The 26,902-nt window shown below is 27.5% G+C and overlaps 2 protein-coding genes across 2 annotated transcripts in view; one reads left to right on the top strand and one right to left on the bottom strand.

Moving 5' to 3' along the window:
* LOC107439831 (neuralized E3 ubiquitin protein ligase 4) overlaps window positions 1–5,514 on the bottom strand; it is a 39,653-nt gene extending 34,139 nt beyond the window's left edge. Inside the window, exons 1-2 of the mRNA XM_016052549.3 lie at window positions 5,125–5,514; window positions 745–1,093 (exon numbers count right to left, since the gene is read on the bottom strand). Of these exons, the coding sequence (XP_015908035.1) occupies window positions 745–1,093; window positions 5,125–5,289 (514 nt within the window). The 5' untranslated portion in view covers window positions 5,290–5,514. The remainder of the gene's footprint in view (window positions 1–744; window positions 1,094–5,124) is intronic.
* A 175-nt stretch (window positions 5,515–5,689) lies between these two features.
* Window positions 5,690–26,229, top strand: LOC107439830 (3-ketodihydrosphingosine reductase). The gene is made up of 11 exons (XM_016052548.4): window positions 5,690–6,036; window positions 6,817–6,906; window positions 9,376–9,450; window positions 11,100–11,156; window positions 11,868–11,933; window positions 14,329–14,424; window positions 16,908–17,099; window positions 19,639–19,722; window positions 21,013–21,096; window positions 24,002–24,103; window positions 25,484–26,229. Exons 1-11 carry the CDS (start codon window positions 5,944–5,946, stop codon window positions 25,586–25,588), a joined length of 1,044 nt encoding a protein of 347 aa, XP_015908034.1. The 5' UTR covers window positions 5,690–5,943; the 3' UTR covers window positions 25,589–26,229.
* Window positions 26,230–26,902: the final 673 nt, after the last annotated feature.

Below are 26,902 nucleotides of genomic sequence, written 5' to 3'. Positions count from 1 at the left end.
CACTTAGCAAATTTCTGCCCCTGCACGTTGGCTATAAAAACACACCATATGATAATAATTATGGTATAGATATAGATTTTAAATAGATTCTTTTCTTTTTTTTAAAATTTAAATAAACAGGAGAACATGGTAATCTTTAAGTTCATAAATCAATTGTAGCTAACAGCCAAATAAATTCTTTTTTAAAGATTTCTTTCTTATTATTCTCTAAAAATATTAATCAAGAATTTTTTCTTTTCTTTCCTCTTGTTCAATTTCACGTGTACCTATTTATTTTTTTATAATTTTTTAATATAAATGTAGTTAACATTGTTTTGAAATTTTTTACTTTTTATTAGATATATTTTTTATTGTTTATTACATATTGTAAATCATTATTATTATTACACTCAATAGGATCATCCTCCTGGTGATGAACATTTTTATTAAATGAAATCGTCGCAAATGAAGTTGTCCTCTGCCCATTTTACTCAACATAAATTTTGCATGCGTAAAACTTACTCAATATCTAGAAGTTTTGATCATGATCTTTCAAAATATACTAATATATTTTAAACTTTTATAACTAGACTGTAGGCTGTTTACATAAAATAAACACAGCAGTGTCACTATAATATAATATCATATCCTTAATATTTCATAAGCAAGAAAACTTGTAATCTTTAATGAAACTAATATCAGTGATTATAATAAAACCTTTCAGAACTTTTACAAGGATATACCTAAAAACCAAAATGAGCTTACTTAAATATTCTCTTTCGATAATTGTAACTTGAGCACACTTTCCATACATATCAACGACAGCATATATAAATCCTGGAACATTTTTAGCAGCTACTCCGTGATCAATACCATTTACAAAGAAATGCAACTCCCCAAATCTTGTTCGCATAACTCCCACACTATCTCCTTCAGACAAGTCATCTAGATCATGCCCATAATCTTCAAGGATTGATTTTCCATTTTCCATAATAGAACTTCCAGACATTACCCAAGATCCATCCCGCAAATTTGTTGCACTCGACGGGAAGTCCAAAAAAGTAGGATTTAAGTTCGTAACCCCAATTTCAATTGAACCACTCCATGTGGAAACCTACAAATATAGTTAATAAATAAAAGTAAAATCAAGTAATGTTACAGCTAATTTAAATATAGCATGAACAACTCAGTAAATACAGTACAAAGTCCCATATCCCCGGAAAGGGTCTATTTTTTTTAAACACATTTTAACAATCAAAATAAAACATTTTTCCCTTTTCAAATTTTTTTTTTTTTACATATGTTTGAGATCTGTTAAAAAAGTATGAAGAGATGAAAATCTTCCGCTATTTTATGATTTTAGCTCGATTTCTGATTTTTGTTGGCTTTTGATCCGATTTTCTATGATAAAAAACTATTGTTATGCTGCAAAAACGGAAGCATTATTTTGCAGTATGAAAAAAATCACAGACATCACAGAAAAAAACATACGCAGAGAGTTATAGTATTACAGTGTTTTCACTACAGCGCGAGAACGCGAGAATCTCGCATATTTTTTTATATTCTCGCATTAAAAAATTATTACCGCGAGAAATTCGCGCAAACTATAAACCAATTTCAAAATTTGCGAATTTCTCGCATTTTGAAAAAAATTTCTCATTTGCGCCATTTAGAATAAAATCCGGGTAATCCGGTAGTGGTTCAATGCTTTTATTGTCAGAACCTTTAAGAACAACAGAACACCATCCTTCTGAACCACGGAACCTCTTTCAGAACTCTGCAACTACTTGTTTACCGTACGTAAGGTTTCTTCATGTAAGATGTTCAAATTTTTTGCTCGTAAATGTAAGATGGACAAATACCTTGCAAAGCCAATATCTTCTACTCCGAAACGGACAAATGAAAATGAAACAAATGTGGGTAGAAATGATCAAAACGAAACAAATACGCATTTGAGCAACCTAATGAGAATAGCTGATGAAAAAGTAGATGTGGAACATTTTCCATATGATGATGCAGCAAAAATATTCAATGGTTTAAAAATTAGAAGATGTTAAAAATGCATTATAATAAAAGAAATAAATTTTTTTCAAGTCTCTTGGTGTTTTTTTTTTTTTTTTTCAATTTTTGAAATCTCACTTAACTTTTTGAAATCTCACCCTGTTTTTGAGAAAGGGTGAGAAATTCTCACCCATTTTTTTTCTGAGATGAAAACACTGGTATTAGTATATCAAAAAAGAAACCGAAATGTTAAGAAATACATAGAAATCTTAAACTGTTAAAAATGCCATAGGCAAAACTACGTTGACAAAAATTTTCACAAATCAAGTGCCTCAAAAAGTGATTTCTTCAAATGCCTGATTCAAAATAGCAATACAGCAATATTATTGAGCTGTAATATAAAAAATCAAGTTTTTAAAAACCTTACGAAAATCCGCTGCAATATCTGAAATACGATAGATAAAACTATTATGGGTGAATTGTCAATAATGCACAGTGTAAAAAGTAATTCTATAAATGCGCGATTCAAAAATTTTCTGTGTCTGATAATGAAGTATTAAAGAATGATTTAAAAACTAGGAAAATCCAAAGCAAAAACTGACAAAAATTTGATCAAAAATCCTGGCATGATTGTGGATGAATCCCTAATAATTAAGTAAATAAAAAAGTTATCATTTAATTGCCCAATTTAAAGTACACCAAACGAAATAGTATCGTATTAAAGCACCAAAATTTGAAAAATCATGTGAAAAACCAGAAAATGGAGGGGGGGGGGGATTTATCAAGTGAATTCACTGCTGAATCGTCACTAATCGAGAATGTCGAGAAATAATTAAACAAAATGCTTGACTTGGAATTCGCCACATGTTATAACAGCATATAAAAATATCGAGATTTTAAAAACAAGGTGGAAATTAATTTTCAACGCTGGTTGCCAAAATCATGATAGACAAACAACATAGATTTATACATTGTTGAATGAAATTGATGTTAAACATCCTCTTTTTGTTATTTTCCATGAAAGGATACTTTGATGCTTATTAACATGAAATTCCAGTGTGAAATACCATTGATTCCCGATATGGGACTTTCCAGTGTATATGGAAGCTTTTAATTATTTAAACAAGGATTATCTTTTCCCCTATTACCTATTAGCACGAAAGATAAAATTGAGGGCTGATACTGCTTCATGTGACCAATTTGTACTTATGCATCACAATTAATAACTTTGAAATGAAGTTTTGGAATTGGTGTGCACTACTAGAAATTGATCTTGCATTAATTAGATGAATTCTCTTATTATTTCATGATAAAGAAAATACATGCTAGATTTTAAATTCCTGTTAGAGCTCACACATTTCAGGTTATTTTATATTTTTCACACCTCAAAGTGAAATTTTTTACTATGACTGTAACTTTTATATAAACTTAAAAATAGAAATAATTTAAAGTGCTTTTTTATATTAAATTTAAAGGAAAATTCATGAAGCAATGAGTTAACAGTTAATTAACTTAGATGTTACAATGACACCAATAGTTATTATTTTATGCGCCAAAGTCTTTAGCAAATTCTTTCCATTTTATGATTATAAAATCCATATTTTGAAGTATTCATTACAACATCTATGAAATTACCATAAAAACAATTAAATGTTTTATGACACTTTGTGATAATTTTAGTATTGCACTTATAGTAACATTATGACACTTTTATATTTCTAACCAAATTTTAAATATAGACAGCCTTAAAAAAATTACAATATAATGGCTAACTACTATTAAAGAGAATATGTTTGTTTCGGTAGCTGAGCTAAAATAATTACGATGTTTTTGACAATGAGACATTAGATAAATATCACAGAAGGGAACCTCTCTTAAAGGGTATAACAACATACAAACCACTACACATTGTTTTTCAAATTTTGCAAACTAAAATCGAGCATGAACGTCTTCTTTTCTTTTTATAATGACTCTGTGATGCCTTAGAAATTCTATTGAACATGTATCGATACTAAAATATCCCCCTACAAACCCAGCACCATTATTTTGTTAGTGAATAACAGTTCATGTTAACATGCAATTGGTGAATAACATAAAATTTTTGGTGAAGATTAATTCATTAAGCAGTTAATAATTGCCAATAAATAACACCACAAATCCAGTTTTTTTAATAAAAAATAAATTGACTCAAAAGAATAATTTATAAATTCTTAGAAAATTCTGTAAATATGCTATTTTTAAATAAATCATATAGTTATTGGAGAGATTTACAAAGCATGATCTGTGGCAGAATAATTGCCACGTCTTGGCAACTTCCATAACTTGCAGCTACCCCCAGGCAAACACCTACATGTTTCATTGGGGATATTTCAGGATCGTGAACTGTCGCGCCAGCTATAATTGCCAGGGTTTCAAACAGAATTTAAACTTGCAATTAAAGAAGAAAAAAAAAATTAGATATTTGCCCAGGGGAGGGGGGAGATTTCTGTATCGTGATCTGTGGCAGAATAATCGCCAAGCCTTGGAAACTTCCGGGCCGTGGCCTGCGAGAAACTAAAAAAAAAAAACACCACAGAAAGGGACCAATTCGAATGGTATAACTCTCAGTCACCCCCAGGCAAACATCTACATGTTTTTCTTAAAAAATGTGCAAGTTTAAAATCTATTTGGCACTTTCGATATAGTAGTTGGCGCGACAGATCACGCTACGGAAATATCCCCGGGGGAGGCTACGATTTATACCTTTCGAGTTGGTCCCTTTCTGTGATGTTTTTTTTTAGCTTCTCGTGGGCTGCTGACCGGAAGTTGCCAAGAATTGGCGATTATTCCGCCACAGATCCAAGATACGGAAATATCTCTTTTTTTTTTTTAAATTTGCAAGTTTAAAATTTATTTGGCACCTTGGCGATTGTAGTTGACGCGGTAGATCACGATACGAGGAGGAAATATGCGCAAAATATGTAATGTAACACAATTTTCTGGCTGACCGGAAACCGATATTTGTACAAGATTTACATTAAAAAATATACACAAGTCATGTTTATATGTATTCACATCTTAAAGAAATGCATAATTTATAACTTAGTATGTCATATTACGGGAAAAACGTTTGAACATTAGAGAAGTTTTCACTTTATATCTAACCTTTTTATCAATTCGCACTTCAAATAATTCTTCATCTGCTAGAGGTTCACTTGTCATTACTAAAGCATTATTAAATTCTTGGTGAGGATTATTTCGATAAGCAGTTTTATCATTATTAGTTAGGGTAACCATAAATCCAGTCTTTTTATGAAAAGAGAAACCCATTTCTTTTTGGAAAGAAATGCTCAATTTATGAAAACATTATGTGTATGGTCATAGCATGAAATCATAAGCGAATCTAAATATATTTGAAGCATTTGTTTGAGATTGCTCAAAAAATAATAAATTACACATATTTATTATAGTCCAAGACGGAATATATTTGAATTTCAAATTACTGTAGAGCAGAGGTTAAAGAGAATGTAAATAAACACAGATAAGTCGAAGTTTAAGTTTTAAACAAAACTGAATATAATCTTTCCTCCTTAATTTTGGATTTAAATTAAGATAAAAATCCTATTAAAAATTATAAAAAATTATTTCATTTCAAAGATAGATTCTAAAAAATTGAATACTTTTTAAGAAATAATTAAGCAAACAAATTTTTTAATTGATAACGGTAACCGTTTTCTTGGATAAATTGGAATTTCGCAAATCCAAACTTTTCCCTGTTTTTAAACTTTATGAACTGAGAAATAATTGTTTGCGAAGCTATTTAGCAAACGTTTAAAGATTTATGAACAAAAACTGAAAATATCTGAATATACAATTGATAAGCGGGGATTGAATCGAACAGCCGGTGCAAACAATCAAAACAATCAGAATTGAAGCTCTCGTGCTCCAGTGACAAGAAAATAAAATTTGTATTAAGGATCAATAATGTTTTTATATTTCATTACTTTCCTACTAACTGTTCTTGCTTATATTTTTATAAGAAGGAAAAGATATGATCTTTCAAATGAACATTGCTTGGTAATAGTTTAAATGGTTTATAGTTTTTAATAAATAATTAAGGTTTGAAATTGCTTAAGTATACTAGCATTAAACTGAATACTAGTGGTGCCAGATCTTAATCGCCAAAACTATTTTTACTGATGAACTTAATAAGTCAAAAATAATTTTGTATCAGTGTTAATAATTTAGGTAAAATGGTCATTTGGAAGACTCTTGAAAAATTTGGATTATAGCACATCTTATTTTATAAAAACTATTTTTTAAAGAAATGTGTTTCATTAATGAAGGTTTTCCTTTGCTGTGTTTATTGCTTTTTTTTTCTTCCAAGACTTAAAATAGAAGGTGGTGGGGTATCAGGGCACACATTAAAATCTTAAGCTATAAAATATGCATAAATATATAGATTAAAATTGCCGGAATCTTAGTGAAGCTGGATGTTAGCTTATTATCTAAAAGTGGATCCGAAGCATTGATAATTTTTCGGCTATTTCCTTTGTAATTTCTGCCATTTTATCATGATTATCTAAAGTCTTTGAAAATTATTTTGCATTTTGTTAATGTATATAGTCCTTAAAAATATTTTTTGAGTGCTTAAAAAGTACTTAAAAGGTGCTTATTTTTTGTTGAAAGATTTCGTTACGCACCCTGTTTTTGTAATTGGTCGCAGTGTATATTCCTGGAGAAGGACTTCCAGATTAGAGAAAGGAATAATAAAAATAATCATGATTATTTTTAGTAAAAATTTGAATACTTTTATTTATTGTATTTTTTAATGAGAATTAAATGTTTAATTTTCAGATAACTGGTGGTACTAGTGGAATTGGTTTAGCTTTAGCCATTGAATGTGCCAAATTAGGAGCATCTGTAACAATTCTGGCTCGTGGAAAGGTATAATTTTTTTTTAAAGACATAGTATTTATTCTTCTAAATTAAGTTAATTTTTTTTTAATTTAAAAGGATTTTTTTAGCTCTATTTGATTTGATTCTTTAATGTTTATTATTTTACATGAACTATGTGACTGGTAAAAAAATAGTGTTCTTCAGTAATGGTTAGTAAGTTATTGTTCTAAACCTATATTATGTAAGTTCATGGGTTATAACTAGGACTGGGCGATGTAAGAAATTTTATATCGTGATACATCGTCTGCTAGACGTCGTGATATAGCGATGTATCACAATTTATCATATGTTCAAAAATTATCTATCAGACATCTTTAAATTAATCAAAAATAAATAAGAGGAATAAATCTATTGCAAAACAAAATATCTGAAGTAAAAACAAACCCAAGCTTTATTTTATTTATTTTCTTTAAAATTAAAAAATGACTTGAGATTTATTGGTTTAAAAACAATAATAAAACTAACAAAATATTTTACATACATGCATAAAAAATTAAAAGGAGAAAAAAAAACGAAATAATAAAAAAAAAAACTAAAGAAATGTTTATTTTGGTAAAACATTTTTTAAATTATTTGTTGAAAAAAACTGTGCTTTTGAAGCATTGTTAGTCCTTCTTTAATTTATTTATTTAAAATAATAAAATTGTATTAACTAAAGGTCTAATTCTATACTTAATGAATGTAAAAATAAATTTAAGTTTTTTATTTATTATTATTTTCTTTTTTAAAAATAAAATTGACTAAGGATTTATTTGTTTAAAAATGATACTGACTGTCTAACAAATTATGAAACAAACAAGTATTGAAAGAATTTTGAGAAAATTTAAAAAAAAAACAAACTTTTAAGTACTATTATTAAACAATTAAAAACCGTCAAAACATTGCTTAACTTTTTATTCAATTAAAGAAAATATTAGTTTTAACTAATAGCCAAATTTTTTTATACGTAAGTAAAAACGACTGAAGATTTATTCGTTTAAAAATCAAATTATTCTGCTTCTGTGCATTAAGTAAATTTAAAAAGAACTGACTTTTTATAACCAAGTTAAATACAAAATACCCCTGTTAAATTGTATCGCTTAAAATAAAAAACAATAATTAAAAAGAAAAATATCAAAAATTTAAAAAAAAAACTTAATTGAATCTTTTTTATTCATATTTTCTGTTCATTAATAGATTGAGTTCAGAGTAGGTAACAGTGATTGCGCAACAATCGCCAAGTAACAGTAGGTCTACTAAAAATAATTGACTAGAATCATTAAGTACCGATAGACAAAATAATACAGAATGAAACGATCGCTAAGTAGCAAAAGTCTCACTGAAAATAATTTACTAGTAGAGTTTTATCCCGACGAAATTAAGTGCACAGCGATCACAAAGTAACGTAAGTCCAGCTGGAAATAATTTTCAAGGAAAGTAAACTTCCACGGACAAAAATGGCGCATAAAGAAACTATCGTTCTATTTCGCTGATCCTCACACGAAGCTGGAAGGTGTGTTTCGATTCGCTTTTCATTGTTCAACGTCATGAAACTAACATCGTTTTCGTAGCTAGACGCTATCAACAGCTCCGCAGTTAGACGAAATCAAAATAGTATTCGTCAGCGTGGTGACAGCGTTAGCGTAGGCAAGGATTCTCACATGTTAAATCGTTAATCCGCAAGCGTTGACTTGTATGACGGCTAAAATCAGATTTCTGATGCATCGCCTAAAACGAAAGTCATTATATCGGCCTGCCGATATATGCATTAAATCGATATTTCACAATGCATCGATTTATAGCCCAGTCCTAGTTATATCAGTTTAAAAAATTTTAGTTAAGATTATCATAGATACCAATATCATGACCTGTCAGAAGAGAGAACTGGGCAACAGCTTCATGAAGGGATTTATAAAAGGATTTCATCTTTCCATTGCTTGGCCTTTAATTTGAAGCTTTAATGAATAGTTTACATTTATTAACTATTTGAGGTGCAAGTTTATAATTGTGAAATATTTTAGAGAGTTCAAGTTGGAACAATTTTTATTCCTTTTTTGTGAAAAAATGAACCTGTTTGTGTGTTCAGGTAATAATTGAAGATGGCCATGCTTCATTTTTGAGTTTAATTTATTTTCTGCAAGAATCATTCAGATCTCATCCATCAAAGAATGTGAAGCCCAATAATTACTATATTTAAATTAATTTAATGATTTTTCTCTAATTGAGAGTTTAGTTATTTTATCTGCCTTATTTAAAAAAAAGTTTTTTTAACAAATTTAAATTAAGAATGTGAATACTAATAAAATCTTTTAATTACAAATTTACAAAGAGTAAAAAGTATTGTGCTTTTTGATTCATATATAGATATATATATCAGGGGTGATTGTATTTCGTGTATTAATTAATTAATATAATTCGTGTGTATTAATTAATATAAAATAGTTTTATATTAATTAAAAAAATTTTTCTCATATTCAGAGTGGCACACCTGGTTTGGACAAGGAAGAATCTGACTTCACTGATCCTAAAAAAACTTCTGATCTCACAAAAAAGGTTTGTTCTATTTTATTTTTTACTTTTTTAAACTAATAAAACTATTTGTCTGAGAATTCACTAAAATAGACATATAGTTTTAGGAAAAAAATAATAAAGTCATGTATTTGATGTTGATTTTCAAATAAATACATGCATATTTCTCTTCACTACAAATTGAAGCATAAACCTTCTATCATAGCTCTCCGTCTCACTCTATTGTATTCATATGTCCAGCGGACATGTTTTTCATATTGTTTTCAATTCACTTACAATAGTCCTGTGTCAAGTATTTTTAGGTCTTCCACAGAGGAATTGAAAATATTGCTCTGAGGGTTCCAATCAAAAACTTGTTTTACTTTAAATTTTTCTGGTTTACATAGAACATGATGAATCCATTTCTAACGTTTTTTAATTTTCCGTTTTTTCCCCCTAAGGATTTCTATATTACAAGTTTTAAGGAACCACTTGATACATAAAATTCTTCTTAAATTTTTGTTAATTTAATTAATGTTTGTAGTTTTTTCTTGTTACTTTTATTGCAGTGCTATGTCTTTGATCCATAAAGTAGGAGAAATTTAATATTAGTATTGAAAATTCGAATTTTTGTTGAATTTATGTTTTTAATTTTCCAGAATTTATTGAGAATAGCGTAACAGAGTCAGGCTTTGTTTAATCTATTTAGTAAATCACCTCCTGTATGTTATTTTCTAGGAATATATCTTTTAATTGTTTAGGATAAATCTTCAAAATTTTAGTTTTATTTTGGTTGATAATAAGTCTTATTTTCTTTGACTCTACTTTTAAAATGTTTTTGTTTATTTTATGTTTATTTGTAAAGTGTTGGTCAGTAAACATAAGTCGTCTACAAAATCAAATCTTTTTGTACAAAATCTAATCATTTTAGTCTTGACCTCTCTCTTAATCATTGAATTTGCTTTGTATTATTTTATTTAAGAGTTACAATGAAATAAAGACACATTAAAAAAGTTTCATTTTTATAATTTTGAATTAAAGAAGATAAACCAACTTTAATTCTTAAGGCCTGTTTGAATAATCCAAGTTCTTGGACGAAGATTGATTGAAATTGATGAAAACCTGTTTTTGTTTTTTTTAAAGCTTGGATCGTGTAAACGATCATCCAAGTACTTGGTCCAAGTCCTTGGGCGTTAGTAGAGCATGTACTACTTTTTATCTAAGTATTTTCTCCCTTAATCAAACAGCTTCTAAAGTTTTGTGAGATCAACAAGCAGGCATCATATTATTTCATTTTGTTGTCTGTTTTCATTTATTTTCGTCCAAATAAATTAATCTGTTATGGTCTATTTGTGTTATTATGATTTTATTTGAATTTATTCAGTAATTTTAAAGTCATGTAAGTATAATTTTATAATGTTGAATATGAACAATGCACATGCGCAAGTTTTTCTTCTGACCAATCAGTGACATTCAAGAATTTGGATAGTGTTGACAAATCATCCAATTTCTTGAAGAGAGAAATTCCTTCAATTTCCCGGATTCAAGAATTTGGACCATGTAAGCCAGCCTTTAGTTACTATGAGCCCTTTATTGTTCATATTAGTTACTAATTTGAAGTCATTGCATTGGTCCTTCCATTTCAATTTCTTACATATGTTTGTATTTATATAAGGTTTTTTTTTCTTTGTTAGAAAAGTCTTGGGACTGCAAAAAAGATTATTTCGAGTTACACAAAAAATAATGCACAGGTAGGTGTTGCTAGATTCATTTTTATTTATTTATTTGTTTATTTATTTATTTATTGTATTATTTCACATTTTAATTATTTCCGAATTTTACAATTGTTGATTTCCGAAGTAGTAGCACACAACTGAAAAGTTTTGTAACTTTACAAAAACAGAAAAGTGTTTATTAGATATAGTAAATAAATTATGAGATAAGATATTGCACAATATTATTTATTTAAGCAATAAAATTTTTCCTGTTGTGATGTTTATGGAAAAAGTTTTTGCCCTTAATAATTTGACTACTGTTTGAGTCAATTTTACATTCTTCTCTTGGCTCTGGCCTCAATACCCATTTGGAACTGATTTTCTCATTTTCTTTTTCTCTTAGGCAGCTTATCTAGATTATGTAATACCATTTACACTTCGCACAGCATAGATAATTATGGCTCATGTGCCATTAAACATTTAAGCATTTAATTTTTTTTTAATTCAATAATAAGGTAGAAGTTATTTCTTATCATAGCTCTTATCTTTGTATACTGTTTCTGAATTTAAATAAACAAATAAAAATATGAATTTAAAATGAATTAGGCTCTGGTTATAATTATAATTCTGGAGTTAAAAAAATTAAAGCTGCATTCAGTTGTGTAAAATAAGTTTTTTTTTGAGAAATTAATTTTGTTTTATATTATTTTTAGCTTTGTTAAACTTTTTCTATTATTTTTTTTTTAGAAAATTTTGACATTTTCAGTTGACATAACTTCTGAAGATGCTAATTTGAAAGATATTATAGCTGAGGTTGGTACCTGTACACTTTGTTATTCATTCGTTTTAGTTAAATGTTTTTTTTTCTGGAAATAAATATTTTACTGTCCTAAAATTAATATCTTATTAAAAGTAAATGGATTCTTTGCCTATGGAATGATCTAGCCTTTTTCTTTTCTTTTTTTTATTATTTTTCTCCTGTGTGTTCTTTGATATATTTACATTTATTTTCCCCTTACCTTAAATGCTTTGATACTTTAAAATCTTGTTTTTAACTTGAGTTTGGCACAGCAGCTTTTTTGACAATAAAAATTACGTTCATTCACTGAATTTTCCAGTTTCTTCCATATCAGTGTTTTGTTTATGTTAATGAAAAATATAACTAAGTAAAAAAATAAGTATTTTTAACTTTATTTTAAACTTGGCCAAACAATCGTGTTTTTTTTTCTTCCGGGTAACACATTAATAAATTATATATTTAAGGTTATATAGGTGTATATTTTTTTTCTTCATCTTCTTTATTTATCTTTGTATAGAATTCTACAAAAAAACTGTATAATATATCTGTTATGTTATTTTATTTTTTCAAATTTGCAGCATGCCCAAAAAAACATCACCCTGAATAACTTTTGATATAATTGTGTCTTTGCGTACTAAGACTCAATCATAATGGTTCAAGGGGGTAACTTTAAATATGCAAATTAATTTGTGCAAACGATGTGTTAAGTTACGAAATCAGACACAAAAACATACTTTCTCTGAAAAAAGTTTTTTTAGACGAATTCGGTTTTCTGACCCCCAAAATATGGGGTGCAGTTGCAATTTGGGAAATAGGTACCCTATAGTTTGGTCAGGAGAATCAATCTGAAATTTGGACCTCTTAACCCCTTAACTGCCGCGGGCGTATATATACGTCTCGGCCAGACGATGCGTTAACTGCCGCAGTCGTATATATACGCTTTCCCGAAGTACGATGCTTTGCATTGCTCTGCTATAAATAGAACTACACCCCCTTCTTCAGAATGCAGTAAAATGGCCTTGAAAGTGTTTGCTTTGCGAATGTATTGCTAATTTCGGAGGAGGGGGAATGGGAAAAGGATGTTATGGAAAAGTGATATCGTATTAATCGCTTGTGTGTATTTATTTCAGTAAGGTCGGGTTTATTCTTTTTTCGCTTTTGTTTCCCGTATGTATTTGGTGCTTTTTATTCTTTCCATCAACGTCTTCAAAGAAAAATGCATCGCGAAAATGTGCTGTTTGTTCATGAAAAAAAGATTCGTCGTGAATCCCGCTATCAGTGCGATGAATGTGATGTTGGTTTATGTGTCCAACCATGTTTCAGGATTTATCATACAACAGCTAAGTTTTAACATCTTTTATATTGTATTTTTATTATTTAATTTAAATTTTGTATTTTCTTTCTTTCCTTTTTCTTGTAAAATTAAACTGTTTTTAAATTGCAAAGCATGCATCATTTTTCCCACTCCAAACACCGTGTAAGAAAGTGCACTTGAGCGAAAAACGATGGCACTGGGGAGTGAATCACGTTAATTTCACTCGGCAGTTAAGGGGTTAATATTAATTTTACTTTTTGCTTATTTCATCATATTTCTAGATCTTTTCAAGTGAATTGAAAAACTTGAAATTCCTTTATCCAAAAACAATATCATGCAAAAAATAAATTTTAATAAATATTTATTAATTTTATTTAATAACAGTTAAAAAAAATTATGATTTATAAGGTCTGCAATTTTTTACATCATTTTAAAAGGTGTAAATTTAAATGGCAAAATATGAAATTTAGGCAGAATTGAGCAAATAGTTCCTGAGAAATTGAATTTTAAAGAAGTCATGTATGTAAATTTTGATTTCTCAGAAACTATTCAACCAATTTCACTCAAATTTTGTATTTTGCCATTTAAAATTACGTACTTTAAATTGGGGTAAAAAATTGCATACTATTTAATTCAAACTTTTTTGGACTATTATTAAAAAAAATAATAAATATTTACTAAAATTTATTTTTTGTGTTTAGTTATCTTTGGATAAATAAATTTTATAATTGTGTGCAAAAAACTTTCAATTCACATAAAAATATGGCGAAATACACAAACAGTAAAATTAACATAAAATAGTCCAAACTTAGGATCGCTCTCCTGAGCAAACTGTGGGGACCATATTTCCCAGATTGTGGCTACCCCCTATATTTTGGAGAGTCAGAGAAAGTACGTTTTTATGTCTGATTTCGTAACTTAAAATATCATTTGCACTAGTTAATTATCATATTTGAGGGGCACCTTTTCGAATCATTAGATTGAGCCCTAACCTTCGAAGATCTGAGCATTTTAGATCAAAAGTTATTTAGGGTGGTCCTTTTTTTTGGCACACTGTGCACCATTGTGTAATGTTACTGCTTGTAACATTTCAGGCAGAAACAAATTGTGGTCCAGTCACTTTCCTCTTCAACTGTGCTGGAACATCTATTTCTAAAAGGTTTGAAGATTCTTCAATTCAAGATTTCAAAGTAACTTATTTCTCTTACATTCAACTGAATTTGTGTTTGTTCATAATATTTAGCTTTTACTGTTAAACAAAAATAATTACTTAGTTTTGTTATTACTTGAGTATGACAAATGTCACTTTAATCTTTGATTAGTATAAATGACTTGTCTGTTCGAAGACCATGGATATAAAGACTTAAAAGTTTCAAGACGTATGGCATGATGGTGGCAATGTAGTCAGCTTTGGATGCAGCCATTTTTTTTTTAAAGGCAAGCTGACACTCATTAATTTAAATCTGGATATTCTTTGCTGCTAACAAAAATGGAACATCGATCCTGAGTAATGACAACTCAATACCTTCTAGAAGATTGCAGTTGTAGTGTAAATAGTATATGGCTGACTTAGATAAAATGAAAAAGTTCTGCAAACACAAAGTCTAAATTAAAAAAAACATTCTTCACGCATTGATTAATTCTTATAACTAGTTACAACCATCTTCGCCATCTCATTTTGGAGAAATATGTTTGAAAACCGCGGATTTTTCTAGATGTTGAATTTTTATAGTACTCTATATTGATTCATACCCCAGCAATGCATTTGGTAAAACACCAAAAAGCTCAAAATAGAAATCCAAAAATGTTTTGTGGAAAAACCCTTTTTAAATAATTGTAAAATTACCTGAAATTAAGAAGAAAAAAAATATGTATCAATTATTAATACACAGAATGTTATTAATGTTTTAATAAAAATATCGATGTGAGATTTTATTTATTTAAGTTGTTTAAATATGAATCTCAACATTTGTCTTTTAAATCACATGAATACGAATCTCGAGGTCTGATTTTAAAATCGCGTTTATACAAATCTCTATGTTTAATTTTAAAGTCGTGTGAATCTGAATCTTGATGTTTGATTTTAAAATTGCTTGAATACAAATTCTTATGTATAATTTTTTAAGTCACTTGAACACGAATCTTAATAGTGACTTTTAAATCATTTGAATACAATATTTTATATAAAATTGTGAAAATACAGAACACAATGTTTGCTCTTAAATCGTGTGTTTTTGATGGGTGGTTATGGGCCTCCATTATCCGATAACATTATTAAATAGATACATAGATAAATAGCAGAATGAGTTTGCGTAGTGGCCGAACTTAGGAAAACAAAGCTTCTTCTGAAATATATATTTGTTTGGTGACTGTGACACATGAATAAAGTACAAATGATTAGATGAAAGAAAAAGGTAACATAATCATAACCGAGTCCCATGACTAAGAACAGGCTCTTCTTCTGGAGGAAGCTTACATAGGAGCTTTTATAAACAAAGGGAGAGAGTGTGAAGTCTGATTATGCCTCGGGTTTTTAAACACAGTGATTTGGAATCATCGACCAATTACGAGCTACTGAAAACCTTGCTTAAATTAGTTTACAGGTAGATGAAGAATTAATTAGTAACTAGCTTCTCCCATGGGGAAAACATTGTCTCTCTTGCATGGTTTTTTACCACTCACGATGAGCACCCGAGATCGAACTTTTAAGTCATCCCATGACTTAACTAAAGGTAAACAACGAGCGCAGACATGTTAATGTAATTTAAAATCGCATTTGCATTGGTAAGAAAACAATTCTCTTTAAAGACAAATTTCTTTCTAGTAACAGTAAAAAAATTTCCACGATGGTGACAAATTTTCAGCAAACGGTGTTCATGTACATTATAATGGGTCTATTTGCCGCTATCAAGGATAGAACATCAATCCTTTACAATGACAATTCATTATCTACAAACAAATTACAAATGTAGTGTAAATAGTATATTGAATAAAATGTTTTGTTCTGTCTAAAAAATTTCATTTATTTAACTTTATTTATTATTTCCTCTTTAGCATGCTATTTTAATTTAAAAGTTAACCATTGTTTTAGCTTTTATCTATAGAAAATATATTAATAGATTGTGTTTGATTTTATAGTAATACAGAACCACAATGACGCTAATTAAATAACATCTCATCTAATTTACACTGTGCATTAAGTAACATACTTAATTAACACTGTTTAAGTAACATAAACTGATTAAGAAACATTAAAATTCAATCTGAAAACTAAATTGATCAAAAGCTTATTGAGCGTAATTTATTTGTTTTTATTATTTACTTATTATACAAACAAAAAATTTTATCGCAAATTAACTGTGTTTTTAGTTATATTTCACTGAAAAGTTTTTGAATTAAAAACCGGTTTTTAAGTGTCAAAATTATTTTTTTTATTTTGCTGTTTCAAATCTGGTCATTTTATTTAATATTTTATAGTTTAAATTATGTTATTTATTGATGAATATTTATTTTTGCTTCAAAATTTTTTTAAGTATCTTTAGGAACATTGACTCGTCATTGAAGTCTGACATTGTATAAAAATATACTTTTTGATTAATGGGAAAATCATATTACGGTTATCAAATAGTTTCACTGTTTTATAAAACTAATGAAAATATTATTATTTTTGAAGGATATGCTAAATGTGAATTACCTTGGAAGTGTTAGTGTAACTCAAGCAGTATTGCCGGCTATGAAGGAAAGATGTAAAGGCAAGATAATCTTTGTTTCATCTTTAGCTGGTCTTATTGGTTTGTATGGCTATACAGCTTATTCAGCTTCAAAATTTGCTTTAGTGGGATTAGCAGAAGCTCTTCAAATGGAGGTAAATCATATGTTTTTATAAATTTCAACTTTATCATCAGCCAATGATTTCAATAAGTTTTATATATATTTTTAGTTTTATAAATGCATATTTTGTTATATAAGTCATTGGTTTCCAATCTAGGTTTTGATGAAATTGGTTTGTCATTGGTTCTTAATTTCTCCTTCATGTTACATTGTTTTGATGAAAACCTGTTGTGCTGAAAATTAATTTAAAGGCATTTTTTTGCTTGTCGGTTATTGTATTTTTTAATGTTTTTCATTGGACTTATTCAGATTCAATGCATTTTACTTAGGTAAAGATTTATAGTTTTAGGATAGGATTGTGATTTTTCTGTGACTGATGCAATATTTTCGTTAATATCACTCTTATTTTATGTCTTTGTACAGTAAAACCTTGTTTATCAGACATTATTTCTACTGTTAAAAAACTTCTGTTAACTAAAATCTATTTTGTATTTTCTTCCTTTCATTTAAAAAAAAAAAATCCATGTTCTTTTTGCCATGTGCTTACTTAATATTGTAACTACTAGCGAAAATTACTAACTAACTACTTGAGAAAATTTTACATGGTACATATCAGATTTTATTCAAATTATTTATGCTACAAAATGAGTGAGTTGTGTGTAAGTCTGTTAGTAGAGTAATTATTCAAATAGTTGATCTGAAAATATGTTAATACATGTTATAATACATACTGTAATTCATCTTAACGTGCAGATTTCTTTGATGTGACAATCATATGAATCTTCCTTACAGTATCATTATAACTTAAGAAAGTGTTCTTATAATACTTACTTTATTGTAATCATCATATCATATTCTTACGAATTATTTTAATTTACATCATAATATTGGATGAAAAATATCAATAGCATTGAATGATTAATCATGAAGAACCTTGAAAATTTAACTAATGGTCAGCCCACAATACATTTATGCCTTCGGGTACATTCTGTATAGTTTTTCAAGCCATTTTAGTGGTAATAAAGCTGGGCTTAAAGTTGTCTTTAAGTTCCCTAATTTTCTTAAAAAAATGTCTTTAATTTTTAAATAATTCAATTAATGCCATAATATTTCTGTGATTTTCCAATTTTTGTTGATGTTAACAAAAGGAGTTAACGTTATTAGATTCCAAAAAAGAAAAGAATGGAACTTTTTTATTCAGAAAAAATTATAAATTTTGTTATATGCCATGAAACTATGTAATAAAATGAATGCCAAGACTTCATAGCCCGCCAATAATGGTTATTAGTCTATTTCCGATGTTCAAGACAATTATTTCTGTAGAAGAGAGAAATAAAAAGCTCCTGTCTTCCCCCATCACTGTACCATATTCTACTGTTTTTAACAGGAGAATCTTATATTTTACTTCTGCCTCTTGATTTTTCATACTTAGATGATTTTGACAGAAGACAGAAACCAAAAAAGAAATTTTTGCATGTTTTTTTTTTTTTTTTTTTTTTTTTTTTTTTTTTTTTTTNTTTTTTTTTTTTTTTTTTTTTTTTTTTATAAAAAAAATCTTTTTCCCCTCAAGTGTGGGCACTACTAAAACTATTACCAATTGCGTGTCAGGGAAAGTATCTTATAAATTAGAGAATCAGCATCCTTAAATTTTATTTTTTAGACTTCCCTCCCTGTAATAGAGGTGTCCTTAAAAAAATTGGTTCTTAATTTCTCCTTCATGTTACATTGTTTTGATGAAAACCTGTTGTGCTGAAAATTAATTTAAAGGCATTTTTTTGCTTGTCGGTTATTGTATTTTTTAATGTTTTTCATTGGACTTATTCAGATTCAATGAATTTTACTTAAGTAAAGATTTATTTACAGTAAAGATTTATAGTTTTAGGATAGGATTGTGATTTTTCTGTGGCTGATGCAAAATTTTCGTTAATATCACTCTTATTTTATGTCTTTAATACAGAGATCAAAAAATTAGTCCCAACCCCGCAAGAATTTTTTTTGGGCATCTAAGATAATCATAATACTGTGTAAACTTTAAAATTTTTTATCATAAGTTTAAGTTTATCAAATTATTTAATTCGTTTATATTTTGCCAATAGAGCCTTTAATTTTAACTAACATTAAAAAAAATAAAAGTTATGTATTGTCTCTTTATTCTTAAATGCAAAGTTTAAGGGTAATTTTTCTTTTAAGTTTTTTTTTTCATTAACCTTTTAACTGTTTTACTGGGGTGAAAACTATTGGTGCTGCTACTGTGCATATTTATTTCATAGTGTGTATTGGGGAATTTATCTTACACAGATTTCACTAACCTTTGATGACTTTTTCATCTCTTTTTGTTTCCTTTTTCTCCTTCTTTTGACAAAATTTTTTATTTGGAATGGTATAGTTGATTCTTGTAGATTCCAGAAAAAATTTGGTAATTTTGCTGTTTTATTTTAACTTTTTATTAAAATTACTATGTTTATAGATTTTTAAGTATGTTATAGACTGGTAAATATGTATAAAAAATGATATTTTAATTTTAAATAATTGTTTTAGATTAATCTTTTGATGCTATTTACCTTTATGTATAGATGAAACCCTACAATATTGGTGTTACTGTCTCTTTTCCACCTGACACTGCTACTCCAGGATATGCAGAAGAAATGAAAACTAAAGTAATATTTGTTTAAATATTTATTTACTTTTTTTGAAAAACTTGTTTACTTTTCTATCTGATTAAAAAATATAGGCAAAATTCATAATAATGATTGAATTTTAACCCTCTAAGCATTGAGCCTTTGGGGAAAATTGTACAGAAATTTTCCTGTTAGCCACTATTTTCTCCTTTGATAACATGAAGAAACTGGTTTTTTGATGCAGAAATGCCTGCACCTGAAATTTCAGGATAAAGTGTGACTAACGACGCTAAGAGGGTTAATCTGTTGAAAGATTGACTTCATCATTTATGACCGAGGAAGATTTACTTATTGCATTCACTTCTCATTTAAGTCCCTAAATTTTATTTTTACCCATTTCTAAGTTTCTTACAACAGAAATATTTATACTATTAACTATAAATAGAGTGATGCATGATGTTTTTCTATAGCAGAAAAAGAGTTTTGAGAAGAATTTTTTAAATGTGTTTATGTAATTTTACGCATAGTAAACATAATGTTTAATCCTGAGTTCATATTTCTTTTAAATTTCATTTTCTTTTATTACTGTACCTATTTGATATTTATTATATTTTGTAAATGATAAACTTTCACTTTATATGTATATGTAGCCTATAATACATTTTTTAAACTTATGCATTTGTGGTTTGAATAATTTATATCTTAATTCCATTTCTTAATATATTTGGCTCAGGCATTTTTATGTATAATTTATTATTTTTTTGTATATATTATGTATAACCATACATATTTTCTATTTATATAATCACACTTAGATAAACTGAAAAACTTTTTGCAAGTAATTTGTTTACTCTTGTAACTAGTTGTAATTCTTTTCATGACCACCTGATTTAGACAAAATTTGTTCAAATTGACTGATTTTTTATAAAATGTTATAATTTTTATAAAATTTTGATTATTATCCATACCAGCATAACTGTAGCACTTTTTTAAATACAAAGCTTGTATCCTAATTTTCTAAAATTAACGGCAGGGTAGAATTTGGGAATTTTAATCCTGACTGATTTTCTTTTCTTTTTTTAATGAGTACTATTAAAAAAATTTCCTCACTCATTTTACATTAATGGCATTCACTCGTTAGTGTAAACTATGCATATCTGCATCTAATATTATTTATAAAAGTTCAACATGTGTTCTAAATCTGCATTAATATTTGCAAAAGTCTTAATTTTTAAAACGTATTTTTTTTTATTTTGCTTCAAAAGTTTAGCTTACAATTTTGTTCTATTATTTGAAATCATAAATTAAAAACAATCTAAATGATTTTAGCCTATTGAAACTGCTAAAATTTCTGAAAGTGGAGGCTTATATGAAGCAGAAATTGTTGCAAGAAAAACATTGTATGACGTACTAGTAAGTCACTTAAATTTTATATTTTAATGGCTAATTTTGCAACTGTGTTACATATTCATATACTTGAACATTTATGATTTTTTGAACTCACCCAACTGTACCTAAATGTTATTTAGTTGACTGCACTTTGATTGTGAATCTTTCACTTCAGGATTTATCCATAAACAGTGCATTATTCTGCTCATTAATAACTTTTCAATGGTATTTACAACATTACGCTATGTGATTGATGTTTTATTCATTGTGTCCCTCGTGATTTTATAGTTCTATCTATAATGAATACAATAGAAACTTAGAGGTAATGGATGGATATGGGAATTATTGGCTTATGGGAAATAAATATGACAGGCATTAATTTGATTATTGTTTTACCCTTCCCAACATTACACTATTGTAAAATTTTTTTTCAAGTTTGGTGAATGTTTAGGCTATTTTGTAAGACAGATGTACACTTCACGATGCCACCCTATTTATCTTAGTGGCTCTTTTTAATGGATTTTCCTGTGCTGTTATATATCATGGTGCATAGTGTTTTTAAAAAGTGCTTATTTTCGTTTTTTAAAAGCCTGTAAAGGTGCTTTTTTCTTTGGGTGTTTTTAAAAAGTACTTAATTTTCCCTTTTCGAAAATGGGAATTTTTTTATGTACTGTGTTGATTTCCGCCACATATTATGCAAAAGGGTGCTTTTCACATTGTTCTATTCAACGTTTTCACAATTCATTTAGCCACAATTTATTTTGGTGTACCGTTGGTCCCTAGCGTATGTGACCGCCAATAATTTTACATGATTGATGAAATACTTGTGATTCCGCATGGGAGTCTACTGAGCTGCGTTCAGTGAGATTATTGCACTCTTATGTGCAACTCTTCTGCATTTTGCAAGATATTTTTAATTGCAGGCTTCATTTTACACCCTCTGATATCAAACCGAAAAATCTCTTGATTATTTTATAATGGCTTATATATAATCAAGAAAAGAGCTATTTGTTAGAAACTAAATTTCTATTTTATCATGATCATGTAGTCTTTGAAAATTATTTTGTATTTTGTTAATGTGTATAGTGCTCAAAAATGTTTTTTGAGTGCTTAAAAGGTGCTTATTTTTGTGAAAAGATTTGGGTATGTGATCAGTTTCAAAAAGCTTGATTACGAAATTAAATTCTGCTTTAAACCATAGATTCATGTATCAAATACCTATATATGGTCTAAAAAATATAATAGTCACTTTATTTTTAACAGGGTTAATTTTTTAGTGTATTTTTCTCTGGGACTATTCAAATATTACGTAAATACCTTACGGGGAGAGAGGAAAATGTTATGTTTATTTTTGCTGATAAAAGGGAGGGAAGAATAGCAATGCTAAAATCACATTTCTTTTTAATTCAGAGAAGAAAACTAACAAAAAATGTAAGAAAAGACATTTGTAAACATTGTAGACATTTGAAAGAAAAGACAATGTAAGAAAAGACTCAGTAAATACCTTACGGGGAGAGAGGAAAATGTTATGTTTATTTTTGCTGATAAAAGGGAGGGAAGAATAGCAATGCTAAACTCACATTTCTTTTTAATTCAGAGAAGAAAACTAACAAAAAATGTTAGAAAAGATTATTATTGGTAAAATTTTAATTTTGAAATAAAAGTTAATTTAAAGTTAGGAAAAATTTCTAAGAGTTTCAGATATCTAGAGTTTTAATTACTAAAAGAAAACACAAAACATTTGGGATGAATATTTTACTCAATATTTTATAAAATGAATTAAAGCATAAATTTTCTTTCATATGAAGTTACATAATTTGACTTTAATCTTTAAAGTAAACTACTAAAGTCAAAGATAAAACAAAAGAGGGGTGCAATTTTCTTAGAGAAGCATTAGAGGCGGTTTGTAATTTGTTTATTTTTGTTTACAAGAAAGGAAAGGGAGTCTTAAATTGCCAAAAACATGCTTACATAATATTTGAAAGATTCCTATATGCTGTGGAAACAGTAATTTTTAGTGTTGTAGTTAAAAAAATAGCATGGAAAAAGTGCCAATGTTTTTTACCATAAATATTTTGCTCATATCTGTTGAGAGTATTTTTTAATAGGAATATAACGAAGCAAAAGTATACACTTACATAGTTTTCAATGTAATGATATTGTTCTTCAGATGACTTCTTTAAGCGAAATATTATGAAATTATTAATTCAAGTCCATCTTTATTTTTACATGCAAGATACAATAAGTTGTCTATTTATCAAAACATAAAGCTTTATAAAAATCTGCATATAGAAGTCAGTCTATCTAGAGTAAGTTTAAGAGTTAGTTTAGACATTAGAGTTTGTTTTTATTTGTTAAGTTTTCAACAAAAATAGTAAGAAGTGATAACAATTCAATATGTTCTACAAAATATGAGTTTATTTTGATGTTTTGTTATATGATACAGAAGATAAGACTGATAAATTTAATTTCCCTTTAAAATGAGAGTAATAGGAATAGTAATACCAACATTTGCCTGAATTTTAAATTTACTTAAAAATATTTAAAATGGTAGCATTTTATATTTTTATCATTCTAATGGAATTAATATCAATTTTATTTTTGATCCTAGCACAAAGAAACAGTATCAAAAGCTAATATTTTTATTTTCAGTATAAAGCAGTTGGTACTTTTTAAATTTCACATGATAGTTATAAATTCTTAACTTGTATGTTTTAATTCTTAATTTTTTTAACAAAAAAAATTTATTTTTTACTGATATATTAAAAGATAAACTTCATTCCTAATATCATCAAAATTTATAAATTATAAAAAGTAATTGTGGTTTTAGTTGTCATTTTTTTAAAATTTACTCTTTTTCCTGACTTTTTAATACATACTTTATTTTCATGGTGCAAAATTCTTATCTCTGGTAATTCTTATTTTTTAGGATAATAAATTTATGTCATCTGTTGGCCTTGAAGGATGGATGTTATGTGTGGCATGTAGTGGTACAACTCCAGTCAATTCAATTTTTCAATTGCTAATACAGGTATTTCTAATTATTTTGAGATGGAAATGCAATTTTGTAATCATTTTTTGAAGATTGTTATGAAATGTTTTACATTAGTTTTTTCATGTTTGTCAAAATTATTTTTAAGCATACATGAAAATACTGATGCATATTAATTAGATATTATTTTACATATACAACTGGGGTGATTCATTGCTAAATATTAGTATTGGCTTTGTTTATCTAATACAGGGATGTTACATGACACATATTTCTGTATCATGCAAGAAATACATATTAAATTACTTTTATTTGCTAACATACACTGAAAACAATTTTAAAAACAAGGAACATTATAATGTTAGAGACCATTATAGGTGGGTTCAGAAAAAAGTAAGATTTTTGGTGCCATTATGACATTTTCCAAGATGCAGGCCTGACTCTAGAAACATTTACACTCTGCAAGTCCATGCTGTAGAAGAGGTCTATAAAAAATTTTAAATATCTTTCTTTAACTACCCTAATTTCATTTTATTTTACTTTACCTTATTGTGAAGGTTCCGTTTCTGCTGGATCAATTTTTGTAAAAGTACGCTAAATAGTACTAAAATCCACTGGTAGTTATCCGTGATCTCTGATCTAGCACTTGAACAGTGTATGTTTAAAGCTTTTAAGAAATTGCTGAATAAATAATTAAAAAAATTTATCTCTTTTTTTTATTTTTTACTTTCTCTGGAAAAGGTGATTTAATATTATACCCAACACCATATAGGAGAATAACGTAATTCCCAGTTTTCTTGATTTATTTACACTAATGATGTTTCTCAGTAAAAAATTTTGTCAAACCCAATTATCAGTCAATAGTATAAATAGGTTTTATTAAAAGGTTATCATCTGTCAGTTAACTCCTTTTTTATATCAAGCGTCCTTAGCAGTATGTCAAAAAACTTGTAACAATGGAAATCAAAAAATTGATGTTCACAATGTTGATTTTTTCCCCCGCTTATACTATATGTAGAAATTCTTAAAATATTTTAAGGAATGCTTTTTTCAAATAAAACACACTAGCATATTCAAGAAATGTACAATTAGGGGATTACAAGTAGGTAGTTGCATTTAAAAGAAAGATCCTAGACGTTATCAAATGAGCTTAGTCTCTTTTATTAAATCAACCATGTAAAATCCATTAACTTTATTAGCATGTATTGATATTTCTTTAAATCATTATCTATTAAACCATTATTTATTAAATATTAATAAAAGATTTCTTATTCTTCTATTAAAAGATTTCTTCAATACAAGATACTGTTACTTTTATATTTGTCTAAGAGAGTGTGATTTTTTTTTCTAAATTTAGGCTTTTCAAATCTGTATTTTAAAGTATAATGTTAAATTGATTTGAACTATTTTCTTTTCCAGGTTGCTACCACAGGTTTAATGAGACTTGGATTATATATTTATCTTTTGCAATGTGATCAAACAATAAAAAAATGTTTTAAAGAAAGGGAATTGAAAAAAAATTGATTTTCTACTCTACATAAATTTGAAATATGTTTTGCAATACAGTGCATATTGCATTGAAAAAAAAAACATATTTTAAATTTATTATTTTGACATTCCCACTCATCCTAATATTTAGTCATAGAATGAACCAACAAATATTTTATATATCTCACTTTTGTACTATTTATAATGAGTTCGCTTTTGGGTAGCAATTTCACAATTGCAATATTTATGTAAATTGGTGCCTTTACATTAAAATACATCATCAAATTCATAAATCAAAAGTCCCATGCATGTTGTTAACTTTTATTAATCATCTTTTTTCATTTATTATGTTATTTTTCATAGCAAATGCAATGTAATTAGGAGTTATAGTACTTATTACTCCTTAGCTGTTAAATTTTTATTTATTTTAAAAAAAAAATTCTCTTACAAATTGTACTTTCAATTATATACACATATATTGTACTTTCAAAGCTTATTTGCCAGTATAGAGTATTTTGCATTATTTTTTCTAGTTTTATATTGATAAAATGTAATCTGCTTTGATGTTTTTTTAATTGTGTCAGAAATATAATTCTGTATGTATACTTGATTATAATGAACAATACCATAATGCTTTGTAAAAAAATTGTAAATAAATTATTTAAATTTGTCTTTTAGTTTTGATGTATTTTTATGATGGCAAATGAGGATCAAATTGGTGAATTCGTTCAAAAATCATATTCTTATTCAAAAATGATTTTTAAATATTATTCTTAGTTATATGAGAAATTTTTTAGGGTGAATTTTTTTTCTCCAGAATAATGTATTTAAATTTTAAAATGTTTTATTTTTCAAAACACAAATTTATTGCTTTTATGCTATACTACATCAAAATAAAACTGCCTGCAATTTAAAATTATGAATTGAATAAAGATTATGAAATCTTTTACTTAGCAAAAAAAATTTCCATTGCACCTTAAATTGGATATTTCACCCATTTTTCTGAGTCTTTAAAAGAATACCCAGCTTTCAAACATAAATGATTTAAATTTATAGTTATGCTTGTGATATCGATAATAATTTTTTTTTTCACTCTTAAGGAAACAAGCAATGATCATCACTCCTCCCGCCCCCAGCTTTCTGCCAAACAAAAAATTTTAACAGATTTTTACATTTTTTCCAGATTTATATTTAAAGTGATTCTTGAAAAACTTCCTCTAATTCTTTACAAAATAATGTTTCTAAATTTTAAAAACTATATTTTGAAATGTTTTGTTATTTTTAAGAACATAAATTTACTGCTTTTATGCTATACTGCATCAACTTAAAATTATGAATTTACTAAAGATT

This window comes from Parasteatoda tepidariorum, chromosome 10 (genome assembly GCF_043381705.1).
Source record: "Parasteatoda tepidariorum isolate YZ-2023 chromosome 10, CAS_Ptep_4.0, whole genome shotgun sequence".
In the NCBI taxonomy this organism is placed as follows: domain Eukaryota; kingdom Metazoa; phylum Arthropoda; class Arachnida; order Araneae; family Theridiidae; genus Parasteatoda; species Parasteatoda tepidariorum.
This window is presented reverse-complemented; position numbering and strand designations above follow the sequence as displayed.